At 41.7% G+C, this 16,132-nt stretch overlaps 1 protein-coding gene across 2 annotated transcripts in view; it reads left to right on the top strand.

The window, feature by feature from the left end:
- COP1 (COP1 E3 ubiquitin ligase) overlaps window positions 1–16,132 on the top strand; it is a 163,932-nt gene that overhangs the window by 37,146 nt on the left and 110,654 nt on the right. For both annotated transcript variants that reach the window (XM_063134089.1, XM_063134080.1), the window contains exons 10-11: window positions 3,013–3,127; window positions 6,886–7,021. In XM_063134089.1, the coding sequence (XP_062990159.1) occupies window positions 3,013–3,127; window positions 6,886–7,021 (251 nt within the window). The remainder of the gene's footprint in view (window positions 1–3,012; window positions 3,128–6,885; window positions 7,022–16,132) is intronic.

The raw sequence follows: 16,132 nt of genomic DNA, 5'->3' as shown, positions 1-16,132 counted from the left end.
AATAACTTAACTGAAGAAAGAATCTCAAAGATCTGTCTGGAGGAACAAAAGTCAATTGTGCAACGGAACTTTTGGCTGCAGAGACTTTTTAAACTCCTTCCAAACTTTGCATTTTCTGACCAGGCACTCAGTCCAATACTGACAGCTAGCAGAAATATTTTCAAACAAAGAGTATTTGATGTAGGAGTGCAAACCAATATAACTGCTTTCACATTTTCAAGAACACTGAAATGGTTAGCTAGCACAAAATATTTGCACCAATCTGAGAAATACCCATGAAAATGGAACATTGGAAAGCCCTTACACGTCTAAGATTTAAACAAACAGATACTATGATGAAATGGGGGAGATTTCATGGCATACCAGTAGAAGACAGGTTGTGTGTTTGTGGAGATCCAGTTGTAGAGGGCATGGCACATTACATATTTGACTGTCCATTATATACAGACGTAAGAAAAAGTTATTTAGAGCCTTTTTTAAAGGAAGTGAAATATAGGGGTATTAAGGAGAAATTGACATATTTATTGTATTCAACCAACCCATACCTGATACAGAGGGTTGCACCGTTTGCAGTGAAAGCTACTAGATGTAGAACAAAGTTTTTGGATACTATTGGTGTGAAGTGTTATAACGATTCAGAGAGATGAATACAATTTGATTGGCAGTTATTAAAGGTTTCTGTATGTTTGTCGTTCACCCACCTTACCATCATTTCAGCTAAGAATTGTTATGTATTTCGTAGTTCTATTGTTTTAACCTTATGTGTAACTTCTGATATTGTTTAACAATATTGTAAAATTTTAAGTTTTTATGTGTTGCAATGATCTGTGGATTAAGCAATAAATGTTTTGAAGAGTTAGGAGGCTTACTAGGGGTGTGCAGAGCAGGTCTTCTCGGGGTGGAGCTCTATTGAGCAGGTTCTCTGCTTTGATTTTCGGAGGGGGTACGTCTCTCTGTACCGCTGGATTACTCGTGGGAAAACCACTCCGTTTTTGGATAACCACTTCATTATAGGCTGTGGCAATTAACAAAATGCTTACAGCTCCATCATTTTTAAAGATAAAGAGATGAAACTTGGCACCATGATAGCTCTTAAGTACGGCTTTAGGCATGCCAAGTTTGAATCAGATCCCTTCAGCCCTTGATTTTTTAGGCTTTTTTTTTTTTTTAAAAAAAAATCTCCTCAAACGCACACACCTGATTCTGCATTAATTCACCCCTGCACATTTATGGCTGTGCATCAGCAAAGTAAAGGATAAAACTCCCTCCATAAATGTGCAGGGGTGAATTAATGCAGAATCAGGAGTGGTTATGTGGGTGGGTTTGAGGGGGGAAATTTAATGAAGCAGTTATCCAAAGGCAGGATGGAGCTCCAAGCAACCTTTGCTCTGCACTGTGGTTATCTGACATTTTTAAAAATGCCCCCTAACCGCACTGAAAGTTTGGAGCTCTGTTGAAGCACCATTGGACCCTTGGATTTTCAGTGCGGAGGGCACACCCCTACTTAAATCTGGCTCTGGGTCCTTATTTCAATACTTGAATTTTGTTTTGGAAAACTTGGAAGGCCCAGCATTATTCAAGCACTCATTCCCCTGGACCACTTTTAGATCATATGTTGTAAAACTGCTATATTCATCCCTTAAAGTGCAGATTTCTGTGAATTAATATTTTACATTGTAAAAGTCATTGTAAATGTGTTTCTACTAAACTCTGTGGGCTATATCCAGTGGGATCACTGCTTGTATGCAATTAACGTGACTCCACCAATGCTAATAGTATAAATCGGTGCAGCAGATTTTGGGGGAAACCCACTGTACCAGCTTACACTTTTGGTGTTGTACAAGAGGTTGTTTATGGTAGTGTTATATCCGTGACATAGGGGTAACTGCTGCCTCTGACTACTGCCCTGTATTTGTAATAGGGATGTAAAATCCATTCCGTCTGCATTTCGTGGGTCGTCAGGTGCCTTTCACTCTGTGGTCCACTCATTGATGGAATCAGATTTTTTCTAATTTCACAAATTTACATTTAGGCAAATTCGCATTTTGAACATACCCGAATTCACTCCAAAGTGCTCCCGCCCAAGGAGCTTCAGCTGTTGGGCTGTATAAAAATGCAATAAATTATTATTATTATTATTATTATTATTATTATTATTATTATTATTATTATTATTATCCCCCCCCCTTGCACATTTTCATGCTTCGGCATGTGGGGGAATTGTGCACTTTTGGCCAGGTTTTTTTTACATATTTTTCTATGAGTAAATTTGCATGAAATTCCAGAAAGTTAAAAAAAAAAAAGGTCATCAAGTCTGCAGAATCTTTTCAACTTGGGAAAAGCCTGTCCATTGTGCAATTTACGGGTTGGATTCATAGAAATCTGAACTTATTTGATTCTGTTGCGGATCTTTCTGACATCCCTAATTTATAACAAAGAATTGGCATTGGCAATAGAATTAGGAGGCAACATGTAATTGCATTTGACTGCCAAATTAATACTATTGTTAAAGTCATAGTAGACGTAGTCAGGATCAGCAATTGGGCAAACTGTATAAAATTGTCGTATGTAGACATTGACAGTTGACTAAGCCTGTTGCATAAGTGCCTATTTTATGTTTCCGGTAAATAGAAAAACTTGAAAGATATGCTTGTTATAGGGGCACTTTAAGATTTGCAGTTCTGACTCTATGTAGAAAAGTTCAAGCTAACAAATAGTAGTGAAATATGGATGTACTATTAAATAATTGTAGTTCCTGAAGCTATCTCTAGAGGGAGGGAAGTCCCAGAAGTATTTTCTGGATCATTACGTTTTCTTGGAAATGTTCTTCTGCAGCTTAGAGATCTGGGTTTTTTCCCCCTTTTATATTCTTGTGACAAGAAATTAAGAAACAGTGCTGTTGTGTCAATTCATTTGAGTACTGTGATAAGTGGTTTTGTGTAGTATCTGCCAAAAGTTGGTCAGATCTATGCCTTGCTTTTGATTAGTTTTCCCCTTCTTTCCTTTATTCAGACTAAGAAACAGCCATGGTATAACAGTACGTTAGCATCAAGGAGGAAGAGGCTTACAGCTCATTTTGAGGATCTGGAGCAATGCTACTTTTCCACTAGGATGACTCGAGTATCAGGTAGAATACCTATTAGCCACTGAATGGGACACTGTGTCTTTATCATGCTTCTCGTTCCCAATATCCTTCTCTTACCCAGCATGGTAATTTGCTTCTCTTCTAGGATGAGTAGTGATTTTCTTAGGAGCAAGATACAGCCATAATATTGCTGTTTTCTAGTTTACATTTTTGTCTGGCCTTGAACACTTTTTTCTCCCTGACTGCTCTCACCTTATTACCCTCTTCCCTGTCAACCACATACAAAGCTGAGGCTTTATTTGATTCCTCGCTCAGCTTTGCTCCCAATGTTCAGTCTGTTTCAAAATCATGTTCTCCCTGTGCAGAATTGCAGACTGTGTTTTCTATCTCCCTCTCCACCCGGCCCCCATCTCTTTAGTATCTGGTCTACGCTTTGTTATTCTCTTGCCTTCACTACTGCAGTATTACTATGATGATGATGATGATGATGATGATGATGAAATGTTATGAGCCATCCTGAGCATTCAGTGGAACCATATGGTGGCTTAAAAATGTTACATTATATTTATATCGTAGCTGTGTTCCATTGTGCAACTTCAGGCAGCTACATGTGGGTCGTCTCTGCTCTAAACCCTGAGCAGATCCACACCTGCTTAGCTTCAGCAAGGTGGCTTCTGGGGCATTGAATTATATACAATGGATAATTGTATAATTACAATTGTATAATTGTATATACAATTAGAAAATTATATATACAATTAGAAAATTGTATATCCTCCTTTTGTCACTCCTCAGTCTTTCCCCACATCTAGAACTCTACTGCCCAAATCATTCACCACTCTGATAGTTATTACCGTATTTCTTCGATTCTAAGATGCACCCCATTTTAGAGATGTTTATATGGGGGGAGAGAAGTATTCTGCCATGCATGGAGAGTGGATTGCAGGCAGGTAAGGGAAGAGATGTGGCCAATTCTGATTGGGCCAACGGTTTTGGTGCCACAGGGCTGTGACAGGTTACAAGTAAGCCAAAAATGAGGCACTTACCCCGAATGTTGCAGGCCCACGTTGCCTGGTGGGGTGGGCCCTGCCGGGCGGAGGGTACCTGCTGGGGGTGGGGGCCAACCAGGGAGCACGTGCAAGGGCCCGAGGCTTTACCAGCTGCCACCACTTCTTGTGGGGAGCGGGAGGGGGTCGTTTGCGAGGCGCCCACCTTTGGGCCAGATCCAGCTGCCAGTGCTGAGGGGCCTCTTCCAGGCTTGGCTAGCTGGGCCATGGAAACTTCCTGAGGCGCAAAGGAGCCAACCGCACGTGCACTGCCACCCCCGGCCCACCGGCGGTGGAGAGACCCACAGGCGCCCCGGGCTCCTCTCCCACACACATCGCAGCTGTGACTCCCAGAGCGTGTCCTGCCCGCGCCCCGGCCCAGCAACTCACCTCCTGGGCGTCGCCTCCGTCTTCCCGGCCGGCACTGCTTCGCCTCCTCCGCCACACAGAACCAGCAGCCGCAGCTGTGGCAGAGAAGCCGGCGGCGCCCGCCCGCCTCACACAACCCTCTGCGAGCCCTGTGGTGCCTCCCCTGGCCCCATGCACGAGGTGGGGCGCACGCCAGGCCCGACCCGGCTGGAGCCGCATAGCCATGCCCACTGGGCCCAACCTGGCCGGCTGTGCTCATGGTGCGGTGGCGGGGCCCGCTTAGGGCTTGGAACTCCGTTGGCGTGCATGTGAGCCCGGTTAGCTCTGGGTAGCACAAATAGGCCCAGGGCAGCTGCGGATCGTCGTTGAGGCCAAGCACATTCTCCAGCCTACATGGTGAGTGCAGGCGCTCAACAAGCCCTTGAGCCGCCTGGGCATCGAGAGCAGGGTGGAGGGATAATGGGGAACTTTGCAGGCGATTCTAAGACGCCATCGATTCTAAGATGCACCCCGTTTTTAGAGATGTTTATATTGGGGAAAAAGTGTGTCTTAGAATCGAAGAAATACGGTATCGTGTGGCACCCACGCTTTCGGAAGCAGGCTAAAACTTGTTTGTTCCAGCAGGCCTTTGGAGAATAATCTGTCCCTCCATCTATGTTAATTGACTTATAATTTTGTTGTGTATTTTAAACGTGTTTTTTCTTTTTTCCTTTTCAATGTATGTTTTAAACTTTGTAAGGCCACCTTGAGGCCCAGGGGCGGGATACAAATAAATATAATAATAATAATAATAATAATAATAATAATAATAATTTATTTATTTATTACATTTTTATACCACCCAATAGCCGAAGCTCTCTGGGCGGTTCACAAAAATTAAAACCATTAAGAACATAATAAAACATCCAACAATCTAAAAACCCAAATACAAAATACAATATTAAAAAAACTATAATAATATAGTTTATATCATGTTTATTTCCTCCGTAAACTTCAGGGCCGTAGCTCAGTGGTAAAGCATCTGCTTTGCATGCAGAAAGTCACAGATTTGATCCTGGACATCTCCTGGTAGGGCTGAAAAGAGTCCTGCCTGAAAACCCAGAGAGCCCCTTCTAGTCATTGACAACAATACTGGTCTGGATGGACCAGTGGTCTGATTCAGTATAAGTCAGGTTCCTATGTTCCTGACTTCCCTTCCCCTTCTACTTTCAGCACAAATACTGTTCCTTAACTTGAAAATGCTAAATGCCCTTTCTGTACCTTCCTCCTGTATTATCCCTGCCCATGGTCCTTGTTCTTCCAACTATACTACACTAACTAATACACTGCTAAATGACACCTCAAAATTTTTAAACAAGGGGCCCACTGGATTCATAGTCAGTTTTGTTGCAGCTGCTGTTAACTCCAGGTCATAGTATATTTTATTATTATTTATTATTATTATTTATTTATATAGCACCATCAATGTACATGGTGCTGTACAGAGTAAAACAATAAATAGCAAGACCCTGCCGCATAGGCTTACATTCTAATAAAATCGTAATAAAACAATAAGGAGGGGAAGAGAATGCACCAAACAGGCAGTATAAAAGTCAGAGCAAAATCAAGTTTTAAAAGCTTTAGGAAAAAGAAAAGTTTTTAGCTGAGCTTTAAAAGCTGCGATTGAACTTGTAGGAATGGTATAAAGTAGTGACATCTGTTGGTACCTTTTTATTTGTATTGTATTAATGGCCTGGAGATTAAATATGCTCGTGCAATAGCAAGAGTGGGAATGACTGTAATAATTAAAACCTTTGTAGAATAAATGTATGCTTCTTTCCTTATCCCGTAGTTTTGCCAGAAAAAGAAAAAAAGGGTAAAATCTCAGTGTATTACAAAATACAATTTGGTCTGTTTTGATTTTCATTTACTGATGATCAATTTAGATTCAGTTTAGAGAGGGTTTCTTTTCTCCCCCCCTACCCCGTTCCATGCCTTTCTAAAAATGGAAGAGAAAAGATATTTTCTATAAAGTAGCAATATTTGCTAATTTCCTTAAATGGTTTAGGTAAGGCAGAGGAAGGAATATGTATCTATCCCCTAATGTTGTTTGTATACTACAAGGCTTGTCTTCTATATGACATTCAAGCATCCTGCCTCTGAATTAAATGAGTAGATTGCAGCATTTTACAGGGCAAGTTTACAGTTCTTGATGAAATGCATAAATGGCCTTTTCCAGTCTTGTTCTACAGATTCAAGTAAATTTTGTATTTAATTGAGGTATAAACTGAGGCTGGTAGGTTACTGGAATGGAACTGGAAAAAGGTTGTGGTAGTCTGAAACTGTATTTATCCTTCCTTTTAATAATCCTGATCTCGCTCCTCCCCGACCTGTTCCCCTGCCTAGATGACAGCAGAACCTCAAGCCAGCTGGATGAATTTCAGGAGTGCCTATCCAAATTCACTCGCTACAATTCTGTCCGACCCTTGGCAACGCTGTCTTATGCTAGTGACCTCTACAATGGATCCAGCATAGTATCCAGGTAATAAATGTGGTGTGGTTAGATATTCTGAGAAATGATGGGCTATGTAAGATCAGGCAAAATTCTTTAACTTGTAGTCCCTCTTTGGTCACAAGATTCTGCCTAGATCAATAAGATCCAGAATGTCATCTTTTTTGGTGGCATTCTAAAGCTTAGTAAATACGCTACTAATTACTGTGTGCCACTTTCACTACATGTAGTCCCTGTAAAAGTACTCAGACCTAGAGGCTGTGGCTCAGTGGTAGAGCACCTGCTTTACATGTAGAAGGTCCCAGGTTCGAGCCCTCCCATATCCAGATAAGGTGGAAAAGCTCTTGCCTGAAACTATGGGGAACTATTGGCAGTCAGTATCGACATACTCAGCTAGATGAAACAATGGTCTAAGGCTACTTCCTATATTCCTAAATTTTGAAAGGGTCAGTTGAGGGTTTTTAATATCAAGCAAGATAGTTCATTAGTCCTGACCCATTCTATAGTATTTATTTATTTATTTATTTATTCGTTTATTGCATTTCTATACCACTCAATAGCCAAAGCTCTCTGGACGGTTCACAAAAATTAAAGCCACAAAGTACAATTTAATGTATAAAACTTAAACCACAATATAAACGTACAACCAGAATAAAACCGAGCAGCAATACAGAGATTTAAAATACAGATTTAAATACAGTTTTAAAACAGCAAAGTTAAAAGACTAAGATGGTAAAATGTTAAACTACTCGGAAAATAAAAAGGTCTTCACCTGATGTCAAAAAGAGTGTAAAGTAGGTGCCAGGTGAATCTCTTTGGGGAGTTCATTCCACAGTCAGGGTGCCACAGCAGAAAAGGCCCTCCTCCTGTTAATCACCTGCCTCACTTCCTTTGGAAGTGCTCACGGAGAAGGACCTCTGAAGATGATCTTAGGGTCTGGGCAGGTATATATGGGAGGAGGCTTCCTTCAGATAACCTGGCCCCAAGCCGTTTATGGCTTAGAATGTTAATACCAGCACTTTGAATATTTATTTATTTATTTATTTAATTTATTACATTTTTATATTGCCCAATAGCCGAAGCTCTCTGGGCGGTTCACAAAAATTAAAACCATAATAAAACAACCAACAGTCTAAAAACACAAATACAAAATACAGTATAAAAAGCACAAACAGGCTAAAACCACGCAGCAGAAATTGATATAAGATTAAAATATAGAATTAGAACAGTAAAATTTAAATTTAAGTTAAAATTAAGTGTTAAAATACTGAGAGAATAAAAAGGTCTTCAGCTGACGACGAAAGGAGTACAGTGTAGGCGCCAGGCGGACCTTTCTGGGGAGCTCATTCCACAGCTGGGGTGCCAAAGTGGAGAAAGCCCTCCTCCTAGTAGCCACCTGCCTTACTTCCTTTGGCAGGGACTCACGGAGAAGGGCCCCTGTGGATGATCTTAAGCTCCGGGCAGGTACATATGGGAAGAGGCGTTCCTTCAAATAACCTGTCCCCAAACCGTTTAGGTCTTTGAATGTTAATACCAGCACTTTGAATTGGGCCCGGACCTGGACTGGCAGCCAGTGAAGCTGGAAAAGGACTGGCGTAATGTCTCGTTGGCCAGTCATTGTTAACAATCATGCTGCCCTGTTTTGTACCAGCTGAAAATTCTGGACCGTTTTCAAAGGCAGCCCCATATATAATGCATTGTACTAATCCAGATGAGAGGTTACCAGAGCATGGATAGCTAGGCTATCTCTGTTCAGATAAGGGTGCAGTTGGTATATCAGCCTAAGCTGATAAAAGGTGCTCCATGCCACTGAGTCCACCTGTGCCTCAAGTGACAGTCGTTGATCCAAGAGCACCCCCAAACTACAAACTCAATCCTTTAAGGTGAGTGCAACTCCCTCCAGAACAGGTTGAACAGGTTAATTATTTCTAGTTAAGTCTAGGTTAGAGTTTCTGATTCCAGCCTTGTGTGGCACAGAGTGGTAAGCAGCAGTTACTGCAGCCGAAACTCTCTGCACGGCCTGAGTTTGATCCCAGCGGAAGCAGGTTCTCAGGCAGCCGGCTCAGGTCGACTCAGCCTTCCATCCTGCCGAGGTTGGTAAAATGAGTACCCAGCTAGCTGGGGGAAAGGTAACTGCGACTGGGGAAGGCAATGGCAAACCACCCCGCTACAAAGTCTGTCAAGAAAACGTCAGCGAAAGCAGGTGTCCCTCTAGGAGTCAGCAATGACTCAAGTGCTTTGCACAAGAGGTTCTTTTCCTTTTCCTGATTACTGTCTCTCTTGAAGAAGCCGGCACCACTCCCTCTTTCAGGGAGGAATTTACAACCTTCTGGATCCAGCCAGCAATCCCCTCCTTATTTGATGTAATGAGCCATGAGGGGCAACGGTCAAGCACACAGGTGGTCAGCTGGACTTGGCTAAGCACCTTGTACGCATCCTCAGGCCTCATCCAATAAAACTGGGCCTGACAATGCTCTGAAAACCTCTACTAATGGAACGGCATTAAACGTGGTGTCCAATTCATGACGAATCTGAGCAAATTTATCTTCAAAGTACTGTGCAAATTCGTCACAGCGTGATACCGAGGGTTCCACACTCTCTCTCCCTGGCCCAGAGTGTAACAGGCCATGAACCACCCAGAAAAGCCCTGCTGGACAACACTGAGAAGAGGCAATGCTGGTGGAAAAGAGCTGTCTCTTTGCCACCCTCACCTCCACAGAGTAGGCTCGATAATGAGTTCTAACCCGTGTTCGATCAGACTCAGCACAAGTTTTCCTCCACCTGCATTCTAGCCATCTCCCCTCTCATTTCATTGCCCTCAGCTCAGTGAAGTTGCTGGCCAGGCTCTGCTCAGAAGGAGAGGGCGCTTGGGAGCGATCATGTCGACCGCCCAAGTCATCTCTGCATTCCACAGAGCAACCTGGGCTTCGACAGGAGCATCAGCCATACCAGCAGGAAAATCCCCCAGAGCCCTCTGGAATCCATTGGAGTCCATTAGTCTCTGGAAGCGGACCATTTAATAGACCCCTTGCAGAGGGGGAATGGTTTTGATCCACAAAATAATAATAATAATAATAATAATAATAATAATAATAATAATAATAATAATAATAATTTCTTACCTGCCTCTCCCTTTGGATCGAGGTGAGGAACAACATTAGAACAGGAATCAATACATCTTAAAAATTCATGATTTTACATTGATCTGGATAGGCCTGCCTGAAAAGGAATCTCCTCTTCTTTGCTTAAAGGCAAATTTTAATCAAAATGAAAGAAGCTAAGATGTTCAGACTTGGTTGCCGGCAAATCTAGTGATACTGGACAGAATCAATGAATGGGTGATATTGCCCATCATGTGAACACAAAGGCTGTGTTCACATGATCACGGAGGGGGATTAGCATAATTATTTGTGGCAGCTCAGCTTGTGCCATGTGAACCCGGACAGGATGTCTTGTTGCCATGGTTAACAAGCCACCTCAGAACCCAACAACAGCTCATGAGTTCTGGGTGGCTTGTTAACCATATCAACAAGCCACCCTGGTTGGGTTCGCATGACATGACAAGCCCCACTGCTGAGGGTAATTATGCTAACCTCTCCTGCACGCAACCAGCACATACAGGATGGTTAACAAGCCACGGTGGTTTATTGACTGCCCTGCAATCACGCGAACTGAGTCAAAGTCTGAAACTAAGTACTTGGGAGACCCTTTTTCTCTCTGCTATGTCCTGAACATCTTGCAGGTGAACCCTTAAAAAACTTAAAGTAGGTATGGGGCAGTAATAATTTTAGTAATAACCCGGTCAAAGAACCTTGGCTTAACTTTGAATCATAGAATAGCAGAGTTGGAAGGGGTCTACAAGGCCATCGAGTCCAACCCCCTGCTCAATGCAGGAATGTTGGGGGTATTTTATTAACAAATTATTAAAATAAATCATCATTGCATTCTCATGGGATTAAAGCAGTTGTTGGAGTTTTCTTGATGAAAAAATAGTTTGGAGCAGCCATAATATTCTCTGTTAACATGATTAAAAGATGGATATTAGTCTGTGGTAGCCCATACTTCCTTTGTGGGCTCTCTTCTCTCAAGTGAATTATCTCTGTCTTCCTTCCAACAGCATTAACTATGATTCATTCTAATTTCACCATGGTTAAAGCTGTTCAACATAATAGTCAGTTGTATTTTTAGATTAAAGATATAAACCTATGCTTTGAAAGAATTTTCAGTATACTCATTCGGGTTTACATCTGAGTAAATATGCATACATTTGGGCTACCAAGCCTATTTAAGTATGTGAAGGCCAAAGTGTTAATATTCACTTCACTTGCTTTTTCCTACTACCTATTTTTCAAATTTAAGAATATTTTCAGTTGTGGAAGTAGGGGATGTTTCCATGTCTTATTTGTCTGGAAATCACTGGAAGAGAATTGACCAGAGAGGGAGTATCTAAGCTATTATGAATGTTAAGTGCAACATTTAATAATACTTCATACATCTCCACTTCAAAAAAATATCCTAAGAGCATTGCAGAGACACTGCTACAACCTCACAAGGTAGCACAAGGGGGCCCCCTGTGTTCCAATCCCTCCCTCCACACCCTCCTCCTTGTGGTCACTGTGGAAAGAACTGCAGCTGCTTCCCAAGCTCATAAATGTGACTTTGGGAAGAGGAAAAGGGAGGCATTCCAAGGGAGGGAGGAGGGGAAGCCAGGATATGCTCTATCCTCTGATCTCTCCAGCCCCAGCCAGCATGATGCCACTAGAAAGCTCAAGCCTGTCTAATGGGGGGGGGGAATTAAGATGGAGAGCTCCTCTTGCTCTACCAGCAGCAGTCCAGCAGGCCATTGGATACTCAGAAGTCTTCGAGATCGAAGGTTCAGTCTAGTGGGTGGCAACCTGATAGGGTTGTGCCCTTAGTATTTTTCATAGTTTCAAAATTGCAATCAGTTTAATGTATATTGAATGTCAAGGAAAGGATGCGGTGGAGATGTACTGCCAAAGTACTGAGAACAAGCACCTAGAAACAACTAGCTACATTTATCCTTTATCTGAAATCACAATGAAACCGAATTTGTCGCATAAGGACCTTCATTTGGTGTGTGTTCAGAATGGTTAATAGCTGTAGATTACCAGTCCACAAGGTGGCAACCTATGTTTAATTTGTAGTCAGCATCATATTGGTTATAGCACATTTGATAGAAATGTCATGCCGACATGTTCTCATAGCTCTTCTGTTCAACAAAGGAACATTAGAAGGGATCTCTTTTTTATTTCTGAATCAGGATAACGTCTTTGAACATCTTCGTTAAAGTTGACGTTTCATAAAATAGGGCTGATTTTTCTTTAACTACGTATCAATAGAAATTTGCTTCAGATTTACCTAGCAGCCATCCAGTATATACCAGCCTTCCCCAAACTGGTGCTCTCCAGATGTCTTGGACTGCGATTCCCTGGCTGGCTGGGGATGTTGGGAGTCATAGTCTAAGACATCTGAAGGGCACCAGGTTGGAGAAGGCTGCAGTATACAATATTAGAATGATCTGGTAAACAAATTGGCTTCTGTTTACTTATAGACAGTTGTTTTTATGTCTTTAAGACCTAGTTCACACATTGGTGGTTTTTGTGTTTTTTTTTGCTTGTGCACACAAAAATATCTGAGTGCAAGAAGCACATATGTTATACAAATGTGCCAGTGATCAGAAATTAGCAGAGTGCTCGCTATCTGTACTTACAATGACAACTATACTTTCTTTGTAGTATGTGAAACAAATTTTGTAGTGAGCTTGAGAGCTGGCATATAAAACAGGGGTGAGCAACTCTGGGAGGTCTGTGGGTCATTTCCGCCTCCTCCCATCCTAGCTATAGTCTGCTAGAGGCCCCCCCCCCAAAAAAAAGTAAATACCTTTTTTAAGAGGAAAAATGGTGTCTGGAGCTCTATAGAATGTCAAAAACATCCAATCTCGCTTGTTTGGCAGGTACGTTTGACTCTTCATAGTGCTCTGGATCCCAGATGCCATTTTTTCTTAACATGTATTTGTAACTTTTTGTGGGGGGCAGTGGGATTTGGTGTGGGCCCCTCTGAGAGAGGACAGGGTCTGCTTGTTTCTGACAGTTTGCAAGTTGCCAACCCATCGTAAAAATGTTTGGACTTTTAGTAACCTCGAACACACTTGCAGAGTTTTCATAAATTTTATAAACAATTTTATTAAATAGCCGAGCTGTAAAAATGTCAGTCTATTCTGACACAGAGTTACAGCTCCTGCAGCTTAACTATTTCTAGTTTTCTCCCACTGTGAAAGCCAATAATAAAACTTTTAAGGGATGAAAAATCTACAGTGTCTGCATCAGCTATGAGTTTTGCAGAAAACTGCTTTAGCAATTAAAGTACAAAGGTATGTGTAAAAAATGTAGTAGAACTGCCTAATATTGCATCAAAACAGCTATAGGCAGATCTGTAGCTAGTCTGCTGATGTGTTCATTGATACTAGTGAAATGTATTTTGCGAGTGGCTAAGCATATCATCTCAATGGCCCTAGTTCACATATAACCAATCTGTATTAAGTATGAGCATGGGTTGTTGTTGAATCATGGATTGTTGAATTGTGGGTCGTCCTTATATGCAAACCCTGCACTATGCTTTAACTATGGGTTGTTAACCATGAACAACCCAGGAAGAGAACACATGATTTGTTGTTGGGCTGTGAACTCTGAGTTAGTCATGGTTAACAACCCATAGTTAAACCCTAGTGCAGAATTCACACTTAACAGCCCACACTTCAACAACAACCCATATTCAACCCATGCTCTGGGTTGCATTATGTGTGAACCAGGTCAGTGGCTGTTAGCATGAACGGTGACACAGAAGCCAAAGTGTAGTTTCTGTTGGAGAATGAAGAGAAGTGAGAACTATCTGTTTGTCATGTTTTACAAGGATTTTCAGTAAACCGTGGTAGTAATAGTTGTTTCGTGTCCTACTCCTCAGTAGTTAAGGAACAATGCGTTTAAATGACAGCAACATGGATATAGGTTAAACTTTAGGAAGATCTTCTTGACAATAACAGATCCTCAAGTACATTGGTAAGGGAGGTTGCAGAATTCCTTTTGGATTTTTAGTGAATAGCTTGTCTAGTATTTACTGGAGATCTTCTCTTGTACAGGATATCCCGAGGTCTGAGGGTATTTCTAGTTAAGTAACGGAATTGTACAGGGAAGATGTGTGCTCCGGGTTTCAACAGAGCACATGCTTGCTCATGGCTCTTGTACAAGGAGATTTCGAGTGGCCTAACAGCCACATGATAACACTTTACCCCAGAGCTGCTCAGAAAACCATAGTCTATTAATCAACTTCAGAGAAAACTGAAGGACACCTCCTCAGAGTCTGCTTTTCAGTCTTGGCATTAAATTCCTCCAGCCTCTTTGCTATTCTGGCCACTCAGATTAGAAGATATGGTAGAGAGGGCCGGTCACTTTGGTTGTGATTGCAGGTTCCAGGGCATGGTTGTGATAACACATGATGCAGCTATGCAAGTCTAGGTCTGGTCAATGTTTGGATAAGGGACTGCCCTAGAGCATACATTTTAAAAGGCAACACCATGTGTCTATTCTGTACATTCTGTTTCTTTTTCAGTCTGCATGGGACTAGCAAAAGGTTCCAGGGGGGAGTAAGGAAGGCAACCTCATGTCATGGTACGTGCTATACTATACCCTCACCTGCCAGAGTAGACTATGACATGTACTACTTGGTTTCCATTATCAGTGGAATATAATGGTTGGCATCCAGGCCTTTGGTAATATAACTTTTTACCATTGTGCAGCATTCTGTTTCAGCAGACCTCTTCTGGCCTGCTTCAGGCTCACCTTGTTGCATTTGGCTTGCAGCCTCACTTCTGGATAGACTGAATTTGTATTCGTTAGCAGCAGACACGCAACGTGGTCTGTTTCAACTCTAATGGGATTAGATACAAATTATTCAAGTAAGGAGGAGTCATCCTAATGCCATTGAATTCTAGTACAGCCAGCAGAATAGGGACATCTTTTCCAGGTTTTGTATTTAATATGTTAACATGTGGGACCAGGCACAAATAGTTGCAATTTGAAATGTTTCTGGTCAGGCTTTCAGCCAGGCAGCTTGACATGTGGGACCCTTTTAAGGACACACCATCTCCATTCACCCCTTTTTTACTCTTGCTAATCTTGGGGTTCCTTCATGACTGCTGATTCCTACCTTATGGGTGAATGGTGCTGGTTGGCTTCATGATACCCACACTAGGAGAATGAGTTTCCTATTTGTATACAGGACATTCACAGTTGTCTGCCATCCTATGCCTGAGTGCATGTGTTCAGCACTGGACAGCTTTGACTGCTAGGTGGGACCAACTTTGTTATGAGACCTGGCCATTTATGAAGGGATCAGTTTGTATGACAGACTACACCATTTCTCTACTCCAGACCATTGTCTGAAGAATAGAATATCCCAAAATCCACTGCTGCTCTAAAGAAAACATTCATAGAACTCGCTTGGCAACCCTAAGAACGATTGTGATTTCTTGAATAGTTTTCTGGTATTCTGCATCTTGAAGAGTAAAATGGTAATCTCATTGTGGATTTTACCGGAATTTCATATCGTTGCTCCATGATGAGTTAGAAAATAGCTTTATTGTGTATGCTTGAGAGGGTTTTAATTTTTAGGGGTAATATTTGCATAGTGTGAATTTGGGAAGTTAATAAATGAAAGCTACTGAGCCACCAGTGGGATCTCTCTTATTTAGTGTTAGCTGATCATTTTTAGCTCCTGATATTTTGGAGATGCCACCTTTTATTAAAGCTCTTAATGCTTCAAAGAAGTCTCCATCTGCAGATAATTAGATGAGGGTTTTTTTAAATTCAAAGTTAATTTGTGGCCTCTTTAAAATATATATCAAGATGATGCAGAGGTTGATTAAAATTTGGGGAAAGTCATATTTTTCAACTCAAAGGAACAAGATGATATATGTATCATGCATGAACTTTGGTTCGCTTATTTGCAAAATCCCAGAACCAAAAATGCCTTACTGGAATCTATGTAGCAGGTCTCTGCATACTCCCAGGCAATCCTAATTTTGCACCAGGAAAAGTTAAATTCTGTGCCCTGTATACAGTATGC

Source organism: Elgaria multicarinata, chromosome 1 (genome assembly GCF_023053635.1).
Source record: "Elgaria multicarinata webbii isolate HBS135686 ecotype San Diego chromosome 1, rElgMul1.1.pri, whole genome shotgun sequence".
NCBI classification, from domain to species: Eukaryota; Metazoa; Chordata; class Lepidosauria; order Squamata; family Anguidae; genus Elgaria; species Elgaria multicarinata.
This window is presented reverse-complemented; position numbering and strand designations above follow the sequence as displayed.